Here is an 18,678-nt window from a genome sequence, read left to right as displayed (position 1 = left end):
AGCCCGCTCTCCCCTTCCCTCAGCAAAACAGGCGAGGGGGAGGAGACTGGAGGCACCGCTAAATAACGTTTCCTCTGCCCTGCTGCAGTGTCCCTCCCTCTCCTCTGCCCTGATGCGGCGGCTCTTCCAGGGAGCTCTTCTGGAGGCACATGGAAGTGCTAACTCAGCCTGGCAGCCGGGAGCATTAACCCCCTCACGCCTGCTTCCTGAGGTACTCCAAGGAAAGGGGAAAGAGAGGGTAGGGCAGGTACCCAAAAACCTGCCCATGGATGCCCTTGGCTTTGCCTCCCGCAGGGCTGGGGCTGCTGCGCCTCTTGGGACATCAGCCAGGGTGGTTTGCGTGGAAGAAAAACCAGGAGTTAACTCCTAGGGAAGTCTGGCGCAGCTGATTCATCTTCGTTTTAAAAACTCCCTCTGCTAATGCAAAGGATGCTGCCTCCAGGAGCCCTCTGTGAGTCACGGGTGCTTTCCAGGAGGGCTGCGGGCGGGAAGGTCACGCTGGGACAACACACCGCAGATGGAAAACTGCCGGGTTACAGCAGCAGACGGAGTATGGGAGTCGCCTGCAGATAGCCCAAACCCCGGGTGCAGCAGGGAGGTGCTCTTAGCTCCTGTCTGCAGCAGGGAGAGGCAAAGAGACTTGCCCAGGGCCGCCCGGAGGTGCTTTAGCAGTGGAGAATTGAAATCACGTCTCCTGGTCTGCGCTGCAGGCACAGCTCATCCAGCAATGTCACCACACAGGGTGGGTGCTCAGCCAGGAGCTGGTGCTGCCCTAAAAGCCCAGCTTTGTCATTTTACTGTATCTACTCTCTTCCCCTCATAGTCCAAGGAAACTGGTAGATGTAGCACTTTAACAGCTGCTTAAACTAGTTCTGTGCTGAGAAAGCTATTGCTCCCCATGAGGCTGCTCCTTTCTATAATGATTCCTATAACTAACATCTTCATCAGTGACAGAGATAGTGGGATCAAGCACACCCTCAGCAAGTTTGCAGATGCCACGAAGCTGTGTGGTGCAGTTGACAAACCTGAGTTGACATCCTAAGGGACCTGGGCAAACTCCACAAGTGGCACCATGTGAACCTCATGAGGTTCAACAAGGCTAAGTGCAGGGTCCAGATGTCCTCAATCTTGAGGTATTTATTCCTGTGCCTGTTTTCTTCCTTCTGCACTCTGTTGCCTGCTCTGACCATGTCCAGCTGCCCAGAGCAAGCTGGCATTTGAGCAAAGCCTGCTGATATTTGAAGCCTACAAGAGCAGGCTTTAAAACTATGCAAAATGCCATGAAAAGCTGATATAAAGAGTGGCATTTAATTGGGTGGGAAGGGGCAAGCGAAGAGCAAAGGGAGCCAGTTCTACATCTGGCATCACCTCATGCAACATGTACTCCTGATCATGTATCACGTATCTGCAAAATCCACCACATAGCTGCATCTAGCACTGAAATATTGAAGCATAACTTAAACCCAACCAAACAAAAAAATTATGCAAGAGGATGCCTGAAAGTCCCTTTTCCCTATTTTCTTAATAAACTTTTCCAGCTTTTCAGGATTTTAGGGGGTTTTAGTGTTGCAGAGCAATTCCCAGGTAGAGTTTTCCCCAGTTCCATTATGCGTTAGAGGAGTGCATTCAAAGTTCTTGAAAAACAATAAACAACTATCAAAAGTCTTAGAAAATGGGTATTGTGCAGGTGCTAAGGACTCTGTCACTGGTAGGATGGGTACCCTGGGTGTAAGAAAGCTTCCAGAGAGGAAATAGAGAAAGGGGGAAGTGTCAAAGCCTGTTTGCTATTTCTGGAGCATACCTTGTAGCTACAGTGCTGAGGGACAGTGGGCTCCTGCCTCCTGTATCTGCAGGGTTTGGTGGTTCCATGTGGGGCGTCATGTCCAGCACAGCCACGCAGTGGTTACACAACCCACCATGCTTCACTTAACACCATTGTTCAGAGCAAGTTAGTCCATGTCCCCAAGGAGCAGAAGCAAGAGAACAAGCCCTCTTGTTTGGGCGCTGAACAGCAAGCCAAGGGATGCTCCACCTCACCTCAGTACATTTTGATCCTGAGAAACTACCCTCTATGAGATGCAGAAATTTCCTATAATGTTTTCCACTTACTTAACTGCAGCTGCCAAGTGTACTCCTGGGCCCATTCCTGTGCAGGATCCAATGCCAGCTTTCCTCCTCTGGGTTTCTGTGCTTACCACAACATCTGAGCTTTATCTAACATGTAGAAGGTTCTATACGGTCCCCACCAATATGCAGGTGTCATTTGTAACTCCATCAGCTACAGCAATTCGTCCCACATACAAAATAACCACTTATAAAACAGATAACTTGACTCAAAGCTTATCTTATCTTCTTAGGTGGAAAGGAAAAAAATGATAGTGTTAGGGATAATGTGACCCTTATTAAGACACTTGGAGCTCAGTTTAAGAGGTGCTATGCTTGCATGCAGTGATTGAACCCATCCATGCGCTGCCCTGAGAGCGCAGAAGGAAGGTGAAAGAGAGAGGGAGGTCAATCCCTACCCATTAGTAAGTAGGAGCTTATTCTGCTCTTCTGCTTTCTAACACAAGCTGTGTGCTAAACCATGAAGTTTCAGCTTCCTTAAGCTTCATGAGACATAAAAACAATGGCAGCATTCTCAAATATGTATGAAAAGATTTCTGTCAGCAAAAATCCCGACAGCCATCTCTAGAAGTAAAAGTTTACTGTCTTTATTTGCCTTTGCTTCCTGGGAGCTTTGTCTCAGATAGCACCTTAGCAGCTTTGGTCTTGTGATTACCAAGAAAAAGAGAGAGATGATCTCAGCTGGGCATTTGCTTCCTTTTCAAAGGAAAAATCCATGCAAATAATACTGCAGTAGACTTTAAGTGGGCTAATCCCTTGATCTCAGATCTACCAGACCACTCCATAGCATCCCTTCTTAGAAGAGCCTTGTTCTGCCCCAGGTTGATGTCAGTGTCCTGGTCAGAGACAATACGATTATAACATCTCTGCTTAGCAAAGGATTTCACTGATGGAGCCAAATTTATTGATCAGGAGCTTCACTCTGATGCAGTAACACAAGAGCTTAATAACGCTGTAGCTGAGTTACCATCAAATCACCAAGTGCAATGAAAAGTCCATCTAAAGCACCTTTACTAGCACTCGACCTGGAACAACTAACATCTTTGCTCACAAGTCTCCCCATATCATTCTATGAGGATGTAATAGCTCTTTTTCTCCACACTGATGATCAGTCGATCTGACAGGGCTTTGTGCACCTCCAGCACCCAGCCCACAGTGGCAGCAGCATAGAAGCAGTTCACATTGGGACAGAAGACCCTTGCTAACTGCCAGCTTAATGGGTATCTGCTTCTCTTCCATATCTAATTATCTTACTGAACAGACCACAATGTGCCATGTGAAAATGTAGGAAAGAAGAACTGGTTGAACTCACTACACCAATAGAATGGGCATTTTGTTACAGTGATATTTAACATCTCTAGAAACACCCTGTGTGAGAAAGGGGCTTTATTCACAACAGTGTTCTTAGTAGCAAAGGATTGTGGAATAGAGGAGGACTCAGGAAAGAACAAAGACAAATTCAGATGTTACCCTTAGTGAGGTGTCACCAGCAACAAATGGTAACAAGTGAGAACTCATTTCTTGTGTGTCAGAAGTCAGTGTTTCACCATTACAAGGCAGAGACTGACCAAAAATAACAGAGAAGGATTTTTGCATTTGCTTCCAGCATACACTGTGATGAGGAAGGCTGGCCAAATCCCTGGCTGGATGCATGGGGAAGTATGGATGCAATTATTCCTCTGCAGACAACACTACTGAGATCAGGTCTGGAATGTTTATGCAATTTCTATGCCTGTGTCATGCAAGGAAAACTGAGTATTTTGTAGAACTCACAATGAATTTGAAGCAATTCACTTAAGGTCTGGCATCAGCTACAGCAATTGAACATATGTCCCCCTTCCTTCAGATGACACCTCCATTAGTTCTTGGCCAAAAGAGAATTTTGTTTGGTTGGGTTTTATTCTTTCCAAAAAGTAAAAGTTGGAATGGCACAGAAGGAAATGATCTAAGTGGTGCAGAGAGAAAAAGTCCAACTCTAAAAGACTTAAATAATTCTTTGGGTAGTTTATCAAAGTAAGACTGAAGTATGGCTTATTTAATGTATAAACATCCTTGCAGAAAAGAAATACCAACTATGAAAGGACTCTAATTAGTTGATGTTAGGCACAAAGAGAAGCTGAACTCAGGTACAGACATTATCTACTAGGACAGAGTACTAAAGGAAATCATCTGAGTATGTCACATCTCAAGGTTAAATTAAGATGCATTCCTAAATCACTGCACCCTAGGTAAGCCTTAATCACTGCACTTCCTAGGGAAATCAGAGAATGAAGTTCAGGGAGTATCAGTTAAGTATTCCAGCTGTAGGAAGATTCAATGTATAAATATTATGTAGATGACAGGATGTGAGCATAACAATGAGCAAGATGTCTTATAGTCCCAATTTTCTGATGTAATGCTTGTTCCCAAACAGTCTGTTCCACAGAGCTTCAGCTGGAAGGGTAAGGAGGGCATGAGCCTGGAGATAGCACCCTCCTGCCTAGTTCTGTGCACAGCCAAAGGCACCAGCAAAACAAGGGCAAAGAAAAATGAATATAGAGAAATCCAGCCCTGCAAAGCCCTGTGGAAGTCAAGGTGACCCAAAACTTAGCAGAGCAGTGAAAAAAGGGGGGAGACTATTTGCATTAGCATCTCATATCTAAGATAATATTTCCAGAGCATTCTAATCTTTAACAACTGCCTCTTCTCCTTCCAAGGCAGCTGCAAAGCAAGCCATAAAACAAATGCAGCACCGCTTGAAATTCTCTCCTACCCCCCAGCACCTGTCTGTCCCCCTCCTCTTCTTCGCTGGAGAATAAATGGTGATTGTTCATGACCAGTAGGCCAGAACGTGCTCCTCTGCCAGCTTGCCAGGCTGGCTCATCCCTAAACCCAGCGGAACGTCTCTAACATCAGAAGGAACAGCGCTGTTTCTGTGTGCCCTGTGTGCCCTTGTGGGACCGGGCTGGGAGCATTGCTGCTCCTTCCCTCCAGGCTGCTCATCACCAGCCACAACCACCTCTGAGCAATGCCCTTGGCTTGGTGCAAGCCAGCAGCCTGGAGGTGAAAGGCTCCATTGCTCATAGTGCAGGAAAACGTTACTCAGCAGTGCTTGATGTACTTTTCTATTTCTACTGCTCTTCCACAGCTCACATCCAAGGTGACAAGATGCTGGGGATCTCGGGTGTTCCATGTCCACTAAGTGTTGGTTTGGGGTTTTTTCCTGAGCATACACAATGCTCTGGGTGTCGTATTGCCTCGAAAGACCATTTACAATTGGCACCAGCATCAGTCTCGAACAGCCCCATCCGGAGATTTCATGAGGGGATTCTGCCCCCAGCAGCATCTTGTTCTCTGCACCCTCCTGCCTCCCAGCAGCTGCAAGCAGCACAATACATACAGTGTAAGTAAAGCAGTCCTAAGGCAGCAGCTTCACTGTAGGTTTTTTTCCTTACCTGTTTTTGAAGGTAGTCTTTTCCCCCAAAAGCCACAGCTCTTATAAAAAAAGAGTAGTTAGTGCTGCTTCCTGTGGTGGTTCAGAGCAATGGAAGTACGTAGCTATTTAGGTAAAGAGTGTTTCAGAAGTTCCTCATGCAGGGAATGATCAGCAAAATCTGATCACTCACAAGTAACTGAAGCTGAATGGCATTTAATAAAGATGAGGTAGGCTGCAGCACTGTGAGCTGTGAGGCTGCTGCAGGCAAGGCAGCGAGGTGCAGTGGTGACAGCAATGACCTTTTACCCACAGATCACATTTATAATGCATAAAGAATCTTTAGATTTTCTGGGGTGAAAAAGCCCCTTTTAGCCTATGTGAGATTAATAGTCATACCTATATGTCCTGGGTTCAGCTATAGCAGTCATTTTTCTCCTGCTTAGTAGCTGGTGCAGTGCTGTGTTTTTTAACTTTCAGCCTGGGAACAACGCTGATAACACCGATGTTTTTAGTTGTTGCTAAGTAATGTTTATTCCAACCAAGGACTTTCTCAGTCTCATGCTTTGCCAGGGAGGAGGGGAAGCCGGGAGGAAGCAGAGACAGGACACCTGACCCAAACTAGCCAAAGGGGTATTCCATACCACAGCACCTCATGCCCAGTATATAAACCGGGGGGAGTTACCCGGAAGGCCCAGATCACTGCTCGGGTCGGGCTGGGTATCGGTCGGCGGGTGGTGAGCAATTGTATCCTCTCCCCTTGTTATTTCCCTTATCATTATTATCATTGGTGGTAGCAGTAGTGGTTTGTATTATATCTTAGTTGCGGGACTGCTCTTATCTCAACCTGTGGGAGTTACATTCTTCCCATTCTCCTCCCCATCCCTCCGGGAGCGGGGGGAGGAAGAAGGGGGGGGAGTGAGCGAGCGGCTGCGTGGTTCCGAGTTACCGGCTGGGCTCAAACCACGACACTATACGTCACCTGTTCCCAAACCTGTTTGGTGTATGTGCTATTGTTTTTAATAGCTGAATTAATGCAGCAGTGATGAATGGCTGCACACCAAGTCCCTCACATAAGCGCTAAGTTCCACAGCCCTGGAAAGGTATAAAATTCCTCTCGAGGTGTGATGGAGCAAATCCTTGAACCAAGATGAATGAAAAAGGGATCATTTCTGGGAAACAAAACACCTCCCACTTCACACCCCGCTCAAATCTTCACCTTCCCATAGCTACAGCAACCCTTGAAGTTCATCGTGTTGTGCTGCTCCCGCAACGCTCCAACAAGAGGTTGGGCTTTGAATGGAGAGTCCAAACTACAAAGAGCTTCCATGCTGCTCATCCAAGCATGCAGACCCAGAGTCTGAAGCTCTTGGGAGAATTCAGTCTGCAGTAATCACTGTTCACATGCCTGGAGCTCGACAGATCAAAGTGACATTTCTATCTCCTTCCTCCCTCCTGCCACCCGTCAGAAAACCCCACCCATCCCACTGTTCCAGAGCTGGAATACATGGAATCTCCATTTTGAACACTTCCTTTGCCGGAATAATCATCAGTATTTCCATAATGCTGTTTGTCACATGAATTTATTGTTCTTTTTCTTTACACGGCAGACAGACAACAGAGCTTTCAGCCTTCCAGAGCAATGGTCAGAACCCACAGACCAACCAGGTTACACCACATCTCCACACAGTTGATTCTGAAGAAACGTCTCAGTATCAGCCTTGTCCCGAGAGCACTGCGGAGCTACCGGTGTCACTAATTCCTACATGCAAAACCTGAGCTTGTTCCCCACCCTCTCCTTGGATTTTCATGAGAACTTGGGATATTGGCCAAGAGCAAAATTCCACGTTTCAGCAGCAGGCACGGGGGGAGCTTAAAAATTTGCTGCAAAACTGTGAAATTCTGCCTTGGGCAACAAAAAATGGCAAATTTTCCTGAATTTACTGTGAATAAATAGCAGAGAAATGACACCATTTGAACTGATCCTTTTTCTGCAAGAAAAAGCAATTCCCCCCCTCCCCAACCTCCTGCATTTGTTATCTGAGGGAAAACAAGGAAAAGTCTGGTGAAACCGTGGGGTGTTTCTTGTCAGTGGCATGGATATTCTTCTGCCACAGCTTCAATCCCTCAAACAGAGCAGTACCATATAAAGCTGTGTGCTGTGGTCTCTTGGTTGAGTAACACACATTATAAAACTTTAAAAACAGAGCATTTAAAACCAGGGAGGACATAAAGACGTGCTTCGAAAAGTGTAAATACATATTTACAGGCTCGTGTGAGAAATCAGAATTCTTCTGGGGAAAAAAATGTTCCTATATCACAGCAATTTACACACTTCTCTCCTTGAGTTTGTCAGTTATTATCGTTAATACCACGCTAAAAAAAGCAGCAAAAAAAAAATTGCACAAAAGTGACCTCTTCTAACCTCATTGGTATGCCTTAAAGACACTAAACTGAGCAGCATCCGTGCCAGAAACTCTGTACTGAATTTAACTTACTGTTGCTGGAAGTTGAGGGGGTCTCAGCAGAACGGAGTGTTTAAAGCAGGATTTGGGCTGCATGGCAAGAAAGCTCTTCCCTGGCAACAATCCTCATGTGACCAGTGAACGTTTATAGAGCCAGGGTGATCTCTGCACTCAGAAAAGCAAGGGAACATCATATTGGTGCTTTAAGACAGAGGAGATCAGAGCTGAGTTTTATTAGCTCTGTATGTTCAGTTTTCAGATGATCTAGATGCTGTCCAGACACACAGGAAGAGAATTCCTGTTTGAAAGAACAGGGTTTACCATACTAGTACTAGATGATGAGAGGAAGGAGAAAACATGGAGAGAAAATACATTAAAACTTAAGACATAATGTGCAAAACTGAAGCGAGCTGAAGTGATCAGAGAGCTCTATGTACACGCCAGCTTCTTTGAGATACACATAAGGCCAGGAACTTAATTTCTGTGCTATTTGACCGCAGTTTACCAAGCTGCCAAGCAGATCTGGATACTCGCTTCCAACTAGTTTGGATGGATGATGAGAATCTCAGTCTTCCCAGGCTGCTGTGAACAGCTTCAGCCTTCATGTGGGATTGGTACATCACATAGGGAAAGAGGAAATTATTGCTAGCAAAAAAAGCTCAAGAGGGGACAAATCCTAAAGCCTTCCCACTCTAGGAAAGAGCCAGAGCAGCCAGCAGTGGCACGAGCTCTCCCCACAAGGCCTGCACTCAATGGTCTCAGTCTTGAACTTCCAACATGGAAGGGGATGTAGCTTTTTATGGCTCATGTAGTTCTCAGCAGCTCAGTCTTCCCCCAAACCACAATTGCACTTAGAAAGCCTCCAACAAGGGTTTTTCCCAAAAAATCTGTAGCTGGGTAATAGAAGATCCTGAAAACCTTTTCTTTCCAACTCAAACAACATGCAGCTAAAACAATTTCACAATGCACAAACCCAATGTTTCTTGTTTAAAGCTTTTGGATTCATGTTGAACAATTTGATTTTCATCAAAACTATACAAAATTAACTGTTTTCAGTAATTTCATACATATATATTAATATATATGTCATATATATATGAAGATATATCTAAAATTGATCCTTTTTTCACTTTTCCAGGGAAGGAGTATCAACCGGGCACTTATCTTTTCTTACCTAACTTGTGCATACACAGATGTGTGCTTATCTGTGTGGATTGCAAAGGCAAGGAGAGGAATAAACTGGCTGAAATAGGGGGAAATAGGGCAATCACCCCCCCCCAGCCTCCTTGAAAACCCCCAAACCCGGATGCTACCTTAGCAGGGATCCTACAATAACTTATCTTGACAGGAGGAACCCTTCATCTCATGTTGAGATGAAGGGGCCTGGAGAAGCACCCCTGGCAGATGATGCACCAACATGTGATTGTCACCACTTTGGAGCAAGAGGTAAGAGACCCTTTTGCACTGTGTTCTACCAAGTGGCCTGTGTGTTTCTGCAACTTGTCTATCCTGGCTGCCAGCTACTTCCATGGATGCCCTCTCTGCCGGACCACTGTAACACAACATGCTTGTATTGAGGGTTGCAAACACAGGCTCTGTATTTAAGGAGAAGTGTCGCTTGTACTGCACAGCAACATGCATGTTTGATACTCTCACTAAGTAAACCAATCCCAACTATGACAAGAGCACCAGGCTGGCAAAAAAGGTAATGGCAGCTTTTGAGAAATGGATGCTTATCCCTTTATGAAACTGGGTGACCAGTGCACTTCACAGCTGGACTTCCCCAAAACCAGTGGGTCCTGACCCACTTGGAAAGCAATGGCATCACGCCCATTAAAGCTAATGGTACAAAGTCAAGAGACTGGGGTACCCCCAGACTTCAGATGTGGAAACCTCAGCAAAACCTACCACTCGCCTCAGTGGATTTCCATGGGATGCCCAGTTCTTTACCCGTTAGGATGTAAAGTAGGAACTGAAAGGATGTAACAGTCTTTTCAGAATTGAATTGCATAGTATGTTAAATCCCTCTGTGTTCCACCAGGAAGAAGAGACTCATCCAGACCCATCAACCCCTCTGAACACTCTTCATCTGCCTGCAAATGTCTGAACACTTCTCCACACTGGATGTGCACGTGTGGACTCCATGCACAGGGGACCCCGAGATCACCCCTCACCAGCAGCCACAGCTCATCACTCTCTGGAGAAGGCAGGAGCCCTGCTCTGTGCTCTCTCCCTCTGGAAGGAAGGACGATGTGACAGCGAGCGAGCCAGTGCTTCCAGCAGAAGAAACCGTTGTCCCTGTTACCTGCTGAGGAACCCGTCTCACCTCGTCTGAGAAAAAGCAGGAGAGGATAATGCTTGAGGATCACTTCACCTCACCTTTTCCAAGTTCTTAGTACCTGAAAACACAGAAAGCTGCATTTAATCAGTGTCAGTTTTAAGAATCAGCAGTCAGAGCACCTGCCCCGTTACACTGAGCTGGGAGCAGGCAGGAGATGTCCATGATTTAACTTTTGTGTTAAGTTAGTTTTGTGTTAAGGCTTCCCACAACTGAACGGTCTATGCCTCAGGGAGGGACGTTAATATTTCATTAGCAGACACTCCCATTATTCAGGAGATAATAAACTTCACAATCTCACTAACTTGTCCCCCAAAAGTTATTTTTCTGAACATACTTAAAGAATAAATTTCAGGCTGCAGCATCTTGATTTTGCTGGTACAGCTTTAGCTTTACACATGTATCATGTTCCTTAGCTGTTACAGCAGTATAAAGGAGGTATCTATGCGTTACAGATAGGGAAATGAAGGAGCAGAAGACAGTGTTGTGTGTAGTCAACCAACAGGAAATCCATTCAGCTTCACCAATACCACTGGGCCAGGTCATTAATTTGTCCCAGCCTCTATAAGCTTCATTACACCAGTTTATCTCACCACAACCCCAGCTAATGTCTTTGTATGTTATTATAGCAGTGCAATTTGCATTGTAATAGTGGTCCTGGAGCTTCTGGCATCCAACCAAAGCAGCCAGCCACAACACACATTCCCAGGCATATGTTTTTTGGTCAGAGTTAATATTTGTTCAGCGTTTACACATTCAGCATAAAAGATCTCAGAGCACTTTATCCTCTACTACAATCACATACAAACAGCACTTCTTCTAAGATGGGGACAAACCTCATCCTTACCAAAATTACCACCATCTTCAAGCCCCCCCACAGCATCCAGAGGAGCAACAAAACACCTCATGTCTTAAAAGCTCATAAATGAATGAAAAATCTCCTCGCATCTTCCATGGGGCTAAAGAGCTGACTCTGCCCCAACAGATCCTTTTGATCCGGACTATATAAGTACACATCACTAGCAAAGACCATGTGCCTTGTGCTGGATTTAACCGAGAGGCCCCACTTCTGACAAAGCTCTCCTGCTTTACACCTCCTTTCCTATCAGCGACCACTCACAACAAGGGCAATAACACTGTGAGTTTTCTGAGGCTCAGGTAATATCTGCATCTGCTATCTCCTGTATAGCATCTCCTTGCCCACAGAGGCACAGGACGGGCAGCCCTGTGTATCCTCCCGCGGCTGCACCCGGCTGCACCACCCTACCTGGTGTGGTTGGACATGCAGAAGAGCCTATTCCTTGAGGAAGTGGGGTGCGGTGCAGTTGGATTTCTTGCATTGCCTGGTGCTGGTGTTATGCGAAGAGGAGGAAGGACATCTAGAGGCCATGCGGAGCCTGTAACTGTACAGAGAGGCAGAAGAAACTCATACACATGCATTAGGGTACTGGGGGAATAAAGCAGAGACTTGCTTTAGGGCCCTATAGGGCTTTACTAAGGTATGAGGAAAAAACCATACACTCCACTCACATTGCAAGTACTGAGAGCTGCTTCTGAAGGCAAGGAGGGGTTTTGCCTTGTTCTGAACTTACCCTGATAAGGTTTTTTACGTACAAAACACATAGTATCAACAGGAAGCAGCGTCCAGGCTCCCACCCCATGTCCCAGACCCTCCAACTGGGACTGACAAATCCACAGTGATGTAAAGAGCAACTAGAAGAGTCACAGTCTGTTTGCTCAGGACAGTCCACAGCACGTCTTAAGATACAGATTTACACAAAAGAAACTTCACTTTCCATAAGCAGGATACCAGAGCTGGTCATTTTTCGCAAGGTGCACCACGTTTCTGCCACTGCAGCGCTGACAGAACTGACGGTGACACACGGAGGCTGTTGCAGCGAGCGCTGCCCCAGCGCCTTTAGTGCAGATGATTCGTTATTTCACCTCAAATTTTAAACTAACTGCAAGAATCCCAAAGGGAAAACCAGAGGTTTTACCTGAGCTTCTTACATCTCCATTGACTGTGATGTCAATAAGCAAGCCTGAAAACATGAGTCAAAGCAAGGGAAGCAGAAAGGTTTATGGCGCTGTTCTAAACATACAACCTCAGCTCCAACATATACCCGAGGTCAACTTCCTTACACTACAAGATATAAAAATCACCCCCTATTTGTTTACACATTCAGCATCTTTTGCCATCTTGCACATGCTTGTGCCTCCCTGGTGTGTGCAGATGCACATCAGCTCCCCCCATCACCTCCCAAACCTGCTGTAGTTCCATCCCAACCTTCCATACGCAAATCCTTCAGAAGTCCCACCAAACCCCATTGCTCACGTTCTTTCAAAGGAACAGCTTTGAAACATCATTTCATTACAAAACATCTCTAAGCAAAGGTAAAAGTCAGGAGTTTTCTCCAGGTTATTTGTAGACTTCAACATACACCCTTTCAAGGAGATTTCAGTTGTTTGTCCTTACACCCGGGTTCTGGAGCACAGTGTTACAGAAGTGCCAAGTTTTCCATTACGACAGAGAAGCAAAACCAGACGTTTTGAAGATTAAGCACTTCCATTCTTCCCAAATCAGAGTCTGTGGTTAAAATCCTCTGCCAACGTTTTGTTATTGTTATATGTAAATCATACTCCGCAGCCATTGTGAATGGAACACTGAAGCATCCATCTAGTATGCAAGAATCACAAAGTGGTAACAAGGAGACCACCAAAGGCTGGATTTTGTTGTCCTGTATAAGGGCAGTTACAAAGGGAAACAGCAGAATATCCCAAATGAGTTTAGTTTTTTTGGCTTCAGTTCTTCAACTACAAGAGAGAAATTCTGGTTTCTTTTTATTTGGTTTCCATTTAAGTAATGCTTCATGTCACAAAATTCATTGTGACTTGTAGAAGTCCTATAACCAATAACATATGTGTGTTACTGCATGCAACGAGATTCTGTGGCAAACCTCAACCAAAACAAAACGAAAGCCTCAAATCCAAAGAGACAAAAGAGCTGAGAAAACCTGACCTGCATTTTCAGATGCACATCCCTCATCCTCCCCCAAAACTGAGGGATCCTTCATCCCCTAATTCCATCTTGCTTTAGAGCAAATAGATAATTGGCTTATTGTTTGGAAGTCAAAGATTAGAGGAAGAAGACAAAGAGGGGCTGTTTTTCTAAATAGAGACTGGAGTTCTTCATGGCAAAGCACTGGCACAGCCGTGATGTTTGCTATGCCAGAACAGCAAGGAAAAGGGTGCCCTGCTCTGTCCCGGCGTTAAACTGGACTGAGAAGTCCATGTTTAAAGACTCTCCTTAAAGAAATGCCGGATTTCTGCTGGTTTAGAAGGAACTCCCTGGTTTTGCCAGGGAAGCAGATCCCAGAGCAGGGTGGGAGCTGAAATGCCCGCATCGCATGTAGGGACAGCTCTTGAGGTTACTAATTTTAGCAGTGTCACTTTGCACCTGCTTCCACCATCACCCGTGCATGGTAACTGGAGACAGGCAAAGGAAAAGGAATTCCTGGGCACCCTGTGCCGATGCAGCCGAGCAACAAGGATTTATCAGGAAGGGGTGAGGGGTGGTACCCTAGCCACGCTGCGCACCGTTACAGCACACCCCATGCTACACCAGCTTTGCCAAGGCCATCGTTCAGGAACAGCCTTAGCCAGAATAAGGCGGGGGGAAAGGGTGGGAAAACAAAGGAATAGCATCAGAAAACACACTATGCTAACAAGGGCACAGAAACACAATGCTAGGCAGCAGGAAGGACTCATCTACACCACGTTTTCTCTGTCAATAGGGCTTTTAAATCAGGATAAACAGTTTTGGTAAATCCAGTAGCTATGCCGTAAATTAAACCTAAACCAAAGTTAAATGATGCTATTATTTAAACACGTAAGGCCCAAACTTCTCTCTCAACTGAAAGCACACCCCAACTAAAGACAAATCACTCAGTGTGGTGAGACTTGCTACAATAAAAATACACTAAATCCCATGGTTTAGTCTCCCATCCTTGGACCTGAAAGTGTTTTGCTGTGTGAGTCAGTCCCGTAATCTCCATTTTTAAGCTGCAGAACTGAGTCAGAAGGACAGGGATTTGCCAAGGTTGTCCAGAAAATCTGCAGTCTTAAAGCAGAGGTGGGAACAAAGGTGAAAGTTCTGCCACCACCCTGCGTTACTATTCGCCATGTTAAACTGTCTCCTGAACACTTAAGAAGTTTCACCTTATTTGTCTAAACCAAATTCCTACTTCCATGCACCTTCCCAGGCCACTGAAGCAAGCGGCACACACACAGTGCGCTGCAGTGAAAGCGCCAGCTCCCCGCACACCCCCTTCCCTCAGACATTCTCAAAATACATTTGGTATTTTTCATGCAGATCACCTTCTCTCCTACCACACTCGTGCATGAATGTTCTTCCCAGTTCTTACTTTAGTTCCCTGGAAATGCTGCAGAAAAATAAACCATGCTACTAGTGGGAACGAAGGCTGGAGTGATCCGGTGATGCTGGTCACATCAGCGACATTCAGTGAACAGAGCAAAGTCAACGCACAAAACACTCAGGCAACTCAGGTTCGTATTTTACCTCAATTAAAGTGTGTTTTTCTTGCCGGGCTTCTACACTCTAAAATCCCAGGCATATGGTCCAAGATTTCAGACCTACACACTCCAATTTATCTCCCAAAAATAGACAGGGACATGGTCTATCAAAAGTCTTTCCTACTCTTAAATAAAACTATGTCTAAGCTGACACAGACTAAAATAGACAACCTGGGAGAAAACAGACAGAGATTTGGATGTTTGAGCCTGAATTCTTGGCTTTGCAGAATTGGGCCAGGCAATTTTACAGGCCAAAGGCAAGGAAGGGGGTTCAGGGTGTGGATAACTGAGAGTTCTGGCCTTTCTGCTCTGAGTGAGAACTAAAGCATGGTGCTGCTAACCCAACTGGCATGTACTCTTGCACTAGCATATTGCTTAATGGGAAAGTAAATACACGAAACAAGGAGTTGGAAAACCTTCAACCACAAATTACATAAACAATTATTATTTTTGTTCTTTTTTTTTTTTTTTTTTTTTAAGTGAAACAAACTGTTTAGCAGAACAAAAGGTTTGCCCATAGAATTCCTGGAGGAGGAGGATGTGCCTCTCCTCTACGCAGAGTCCTGCCTCTGTGCACCAAAACTGGGGGAGTAGCATCAAGCTCAAAGGACCTTAACGTGCTGTACTGCAGCTATTTTGAGACGTGTGTTTATGAAACGGGTGAAAAAGCTGGAACACGTCAGACTTTATCTTGCAGTCAGGTGACGCTGAAGGACAGAACATGAATATTATGATTTTATGGTCAGGCCTTTCATGAATCTAAACTGGAAAAACGTGTTACTGAGATCCTTTGCATTCTCACCTTTCAAGAAGATTCCTAGCAGCACACTAACCACAGCGCTTCAGAGAACTTCAGACCTTTAAAGCAGCACTGCTCCCCCACTGTAACTCCAGAATTGCTTTGTCTCATGCATGTGCTCTAGAGTTCAAGTTTCTTCTTTGTTGACTTACTTCCACTCCCAAGTGAAATCCTGCTTCAGACCACTACTAACTGCAATGACAAACACCAAACCAACATTGAAACTGTTGAAATGAATAAATGTCACACCAAGCCTGAACTCACCTGGGGGAATACCCCAAATTGGTGCCATTTTACTTAAACATCCCTAGATTTTCAAAAGCAACTATTGATCTACAGTAGCCACTTTACAGAGATTCAGCTACGGAGCTTTCAGGAAATCAGTCTCCTTGACAGTACCTCAAATCGAGCTCAGACATTATTAGTTTCTTTAAGAGATCTTGGTCTAGGTCTGTAAATTTAGATGAACAGTATCACATCCTCAATTTATCTTCCCGCCCTTTTAAAGCAGCACAGAGCATTGTGCGAGGCAGGTGGTGAAGAATGTTGCATTAAAAATAGCAGTACTCAAATACATGTTCTACACCGTCAAACAAACTAATCTGATAATTTTTTTAAAAGTTTCTATCTACTGAATCACATTCCTGACAGGAAAAGAATGAGAAAACTTTTACCATATGTAGGGAAGACTGTAGTCAATTTTATTTAGCTTTACACAGAAATAGTTACTCTGAATGAGCTCAAAATGATCACTGAAGCGCATCAGAACTATGCACTATCAGAACTACTGTGACCCTTCAGTCCTGCACATCTTATTACATAAAGAAACCACAGAACAAAATGTGCTTTTGATTTAAAAAGAAAGAGGAGTGAAAGCATTTGCTGTAGTGAATGGGGAAAACACCTTCAGTCAAACTCCAGTGACAGCGGAGTTTCAGTGTGTCACTCACAGCAGCTCAATGATGGAAGAATTCAGTATCTCTCCTCTTCCTGCCTCCTTCCACACTACAATGTTTAGCAGAAATCACAGCACCTAAATGAACACTAAGTGAGTTCTACCAGCAGGTCACAGCTGGATCATGACCAACTGCTACTTACAAGATCTGCTCAAGTGAGGGTTTTTGCACTTCCCGACACAAACTGCCCCCAGGACCCGTGCTGGAGCAGTGCCCGTGCTCCATGGTTCAACCTGCAGCGAGAACAGACTGAGCTCTTCTGTTCCCACTTGTTGCCAGGCCTTCAAATGCCCTCAGCAGGCAGCACATCTGCTGCTCTCTCAACAGAATCACCTCCCTGAAACAAAGTCCTCGTGTTCACTTTACCATTGGCATTTAGGCATCAGCAGGCCCTAAACTGCAGAAGGCACTGAGACAGGCTCTGCTGAGACAGACCCACAAATGAGGTTAGTCTCCTTCTCTTGACTGACACAGGGCATTATGAGCAGTGTAAGTCTCAATTCTGCTGTTCGCCTGAAGGGCAGCACATCTCCAGCGTGTGATCCTACCTTGCACCACACAGCCCGAACGCTGAGCCCGCATTTCTGACAAACGGAACATCACCCACTGAATAACCAAAGCTGTTTCTCACAACCCTTTGGCAGTTTCATCCAAACCATGACTCAGAGACCCTGGCTGGCTTGTGAAACATACGAGCCTTACAAAAAGTAAGTAGAGATACATACACACAAAGTGCATGTTGCTGCTTACTATACTATGTCCAAGAATCATTCCAGCTATGAATAAATTAGGAAGATGAAGCAGCTATGTATCTCTTAACAAAAAAGCCTCCCTCCAACTTGATGCCTGCTCCAGCTTCCCTTTTCCAGTGTTTTACTGCCTTGTATTTGTGGAAAAAAAATCCAGCAGTATCTCAATGCTCTTTTTCAAACACATGCTTTCAAAAGCACACTCTACCAAAAGCATTTTTAAAGACTTACTAAGAGAAGTAAACGTGCAGGAGCTGCAAAATGAGAATGCAAAGCGATGAAGTACACAGGGGGAGTAGTGAGAGGTGCCTCGGTAGGAAGGCGGCTTCCTCTGGACTAAGGAAAAGTTTGCAAGTGGCTGAAGAGACTGGTGCAGAGCAACAGGACTCTGGTACCTCCTTTCTGAGTTCCACCAGTGATCCTGCTTACACCAACAGTTTCCTTTCCCACTCTTGGGTCCAGTATCTAGTCACATTTTAATCACTGGGGGCACCTGTGCCTGTCTGCAAGTGATGAGCACACAGCAGCACCGACTTCAGCTGCACTGAAATGCTAACTTGGTATTAATTTCACTCAAAAAATACCTTCTTTAAATTGCAAAGCCAATGTCCCAAAGCAAGCTTAGGAAATGACATTGAGACACTCACATGTATGGCATAAAGATCCATTTTTAGTGACTTTAACATTTCTAATTGTCTTATGTGGTGTGTGAAATGGACCATTAACCATACACTTAATGTATCATGCCTCTCTTAAGAGTGTTTTATTTGCATCTTGCTCTGAAACAGAATTACTTCCCTCAGCTTCCCACTGTTCCACCACTGGGAGGTCCTACACATACCCTCTTCCACTAGAGAGCTGCTATTTACTAGAGAGCAGCTCCACCCTGAGTTATGTGACATGGTTTCTACCCAAAATACAGTGTACAAGTCTGTAATTAAAATCCAGCCCATACATCAATAGGACACTATGGGGGGTTCACTGCCATCAGAATATCAGCTTTTTTGAACTCTCTTAAGCATTTTAATTTGTACTTTATTCCCAAGTGTTTTCTAAGACATCTCTTGAGTAGCTGTGAACTCTCAGTTCACTGATACTGGGTAATTGTCCATCCACAAAGCTTACATGAAGCAATCTGCTTCAGAAAGGAACTCAGATTATTGTGTAGGTGAAGCTTTACAGGGTTCCCATTAAACATCTGTAAGATTTAAGCTTAACAGCTTCTAGCTGTTAAGTACTCTT

The 18,678-nt window shown here is 45.0% G+C and overlaps 1 protein-coding gene across 3 annotated transcripts in view; it reads right to left on the bottom strand.

Annotated features, from left to right (window-relative positions):
- Positions 1-7,366: 7,366 nt before the first annotated feature.
- PRDM2 (PR/SET domain 2) overlaps positions 7,367-18,678 on the bottom strand; it is a 72,011-nt gene continuing 60,699 nt past the window's right edge. For all 3 annotated transcript variants that reach the window (XM_030508233.1, XM_030508230.1, XM_030508232.1), the window contains 2 exons: positions 11,607-11,742; positions 7,367-10,400 (listed from right to left, as the gene is read on the bottom strand). In XM_030508233.1, coding sequence (XP_030364093.1) covers positions 11,634-11,742 — 109 coding nt within the window. In that variant the 3' untranslated portion in view covers positions 7,367-10,400; positions 11,607-11,633. The remainder of the gene's footprint in view (positions 10,401-11,606; positions 11,743-18,678) is intronic.

This window comes from Strigops habroptila, chromosome 16 (assembly GCF_004027225.2).
Source record: "Strigops habroptila isolate Jane chromosome 16, bStrHab1.2.pri, whole genome shotgun sequence".
NCBI lineage: Eukaryota > Metazoa > Chordata > Aves > Psittaciformes > Psittacidae > Strigops > Strigops habroptila.
Note: the sequence above shows the minus strand (reverse complement) of the source record. Positions and strands in the feature narration are given on the sequence as shown.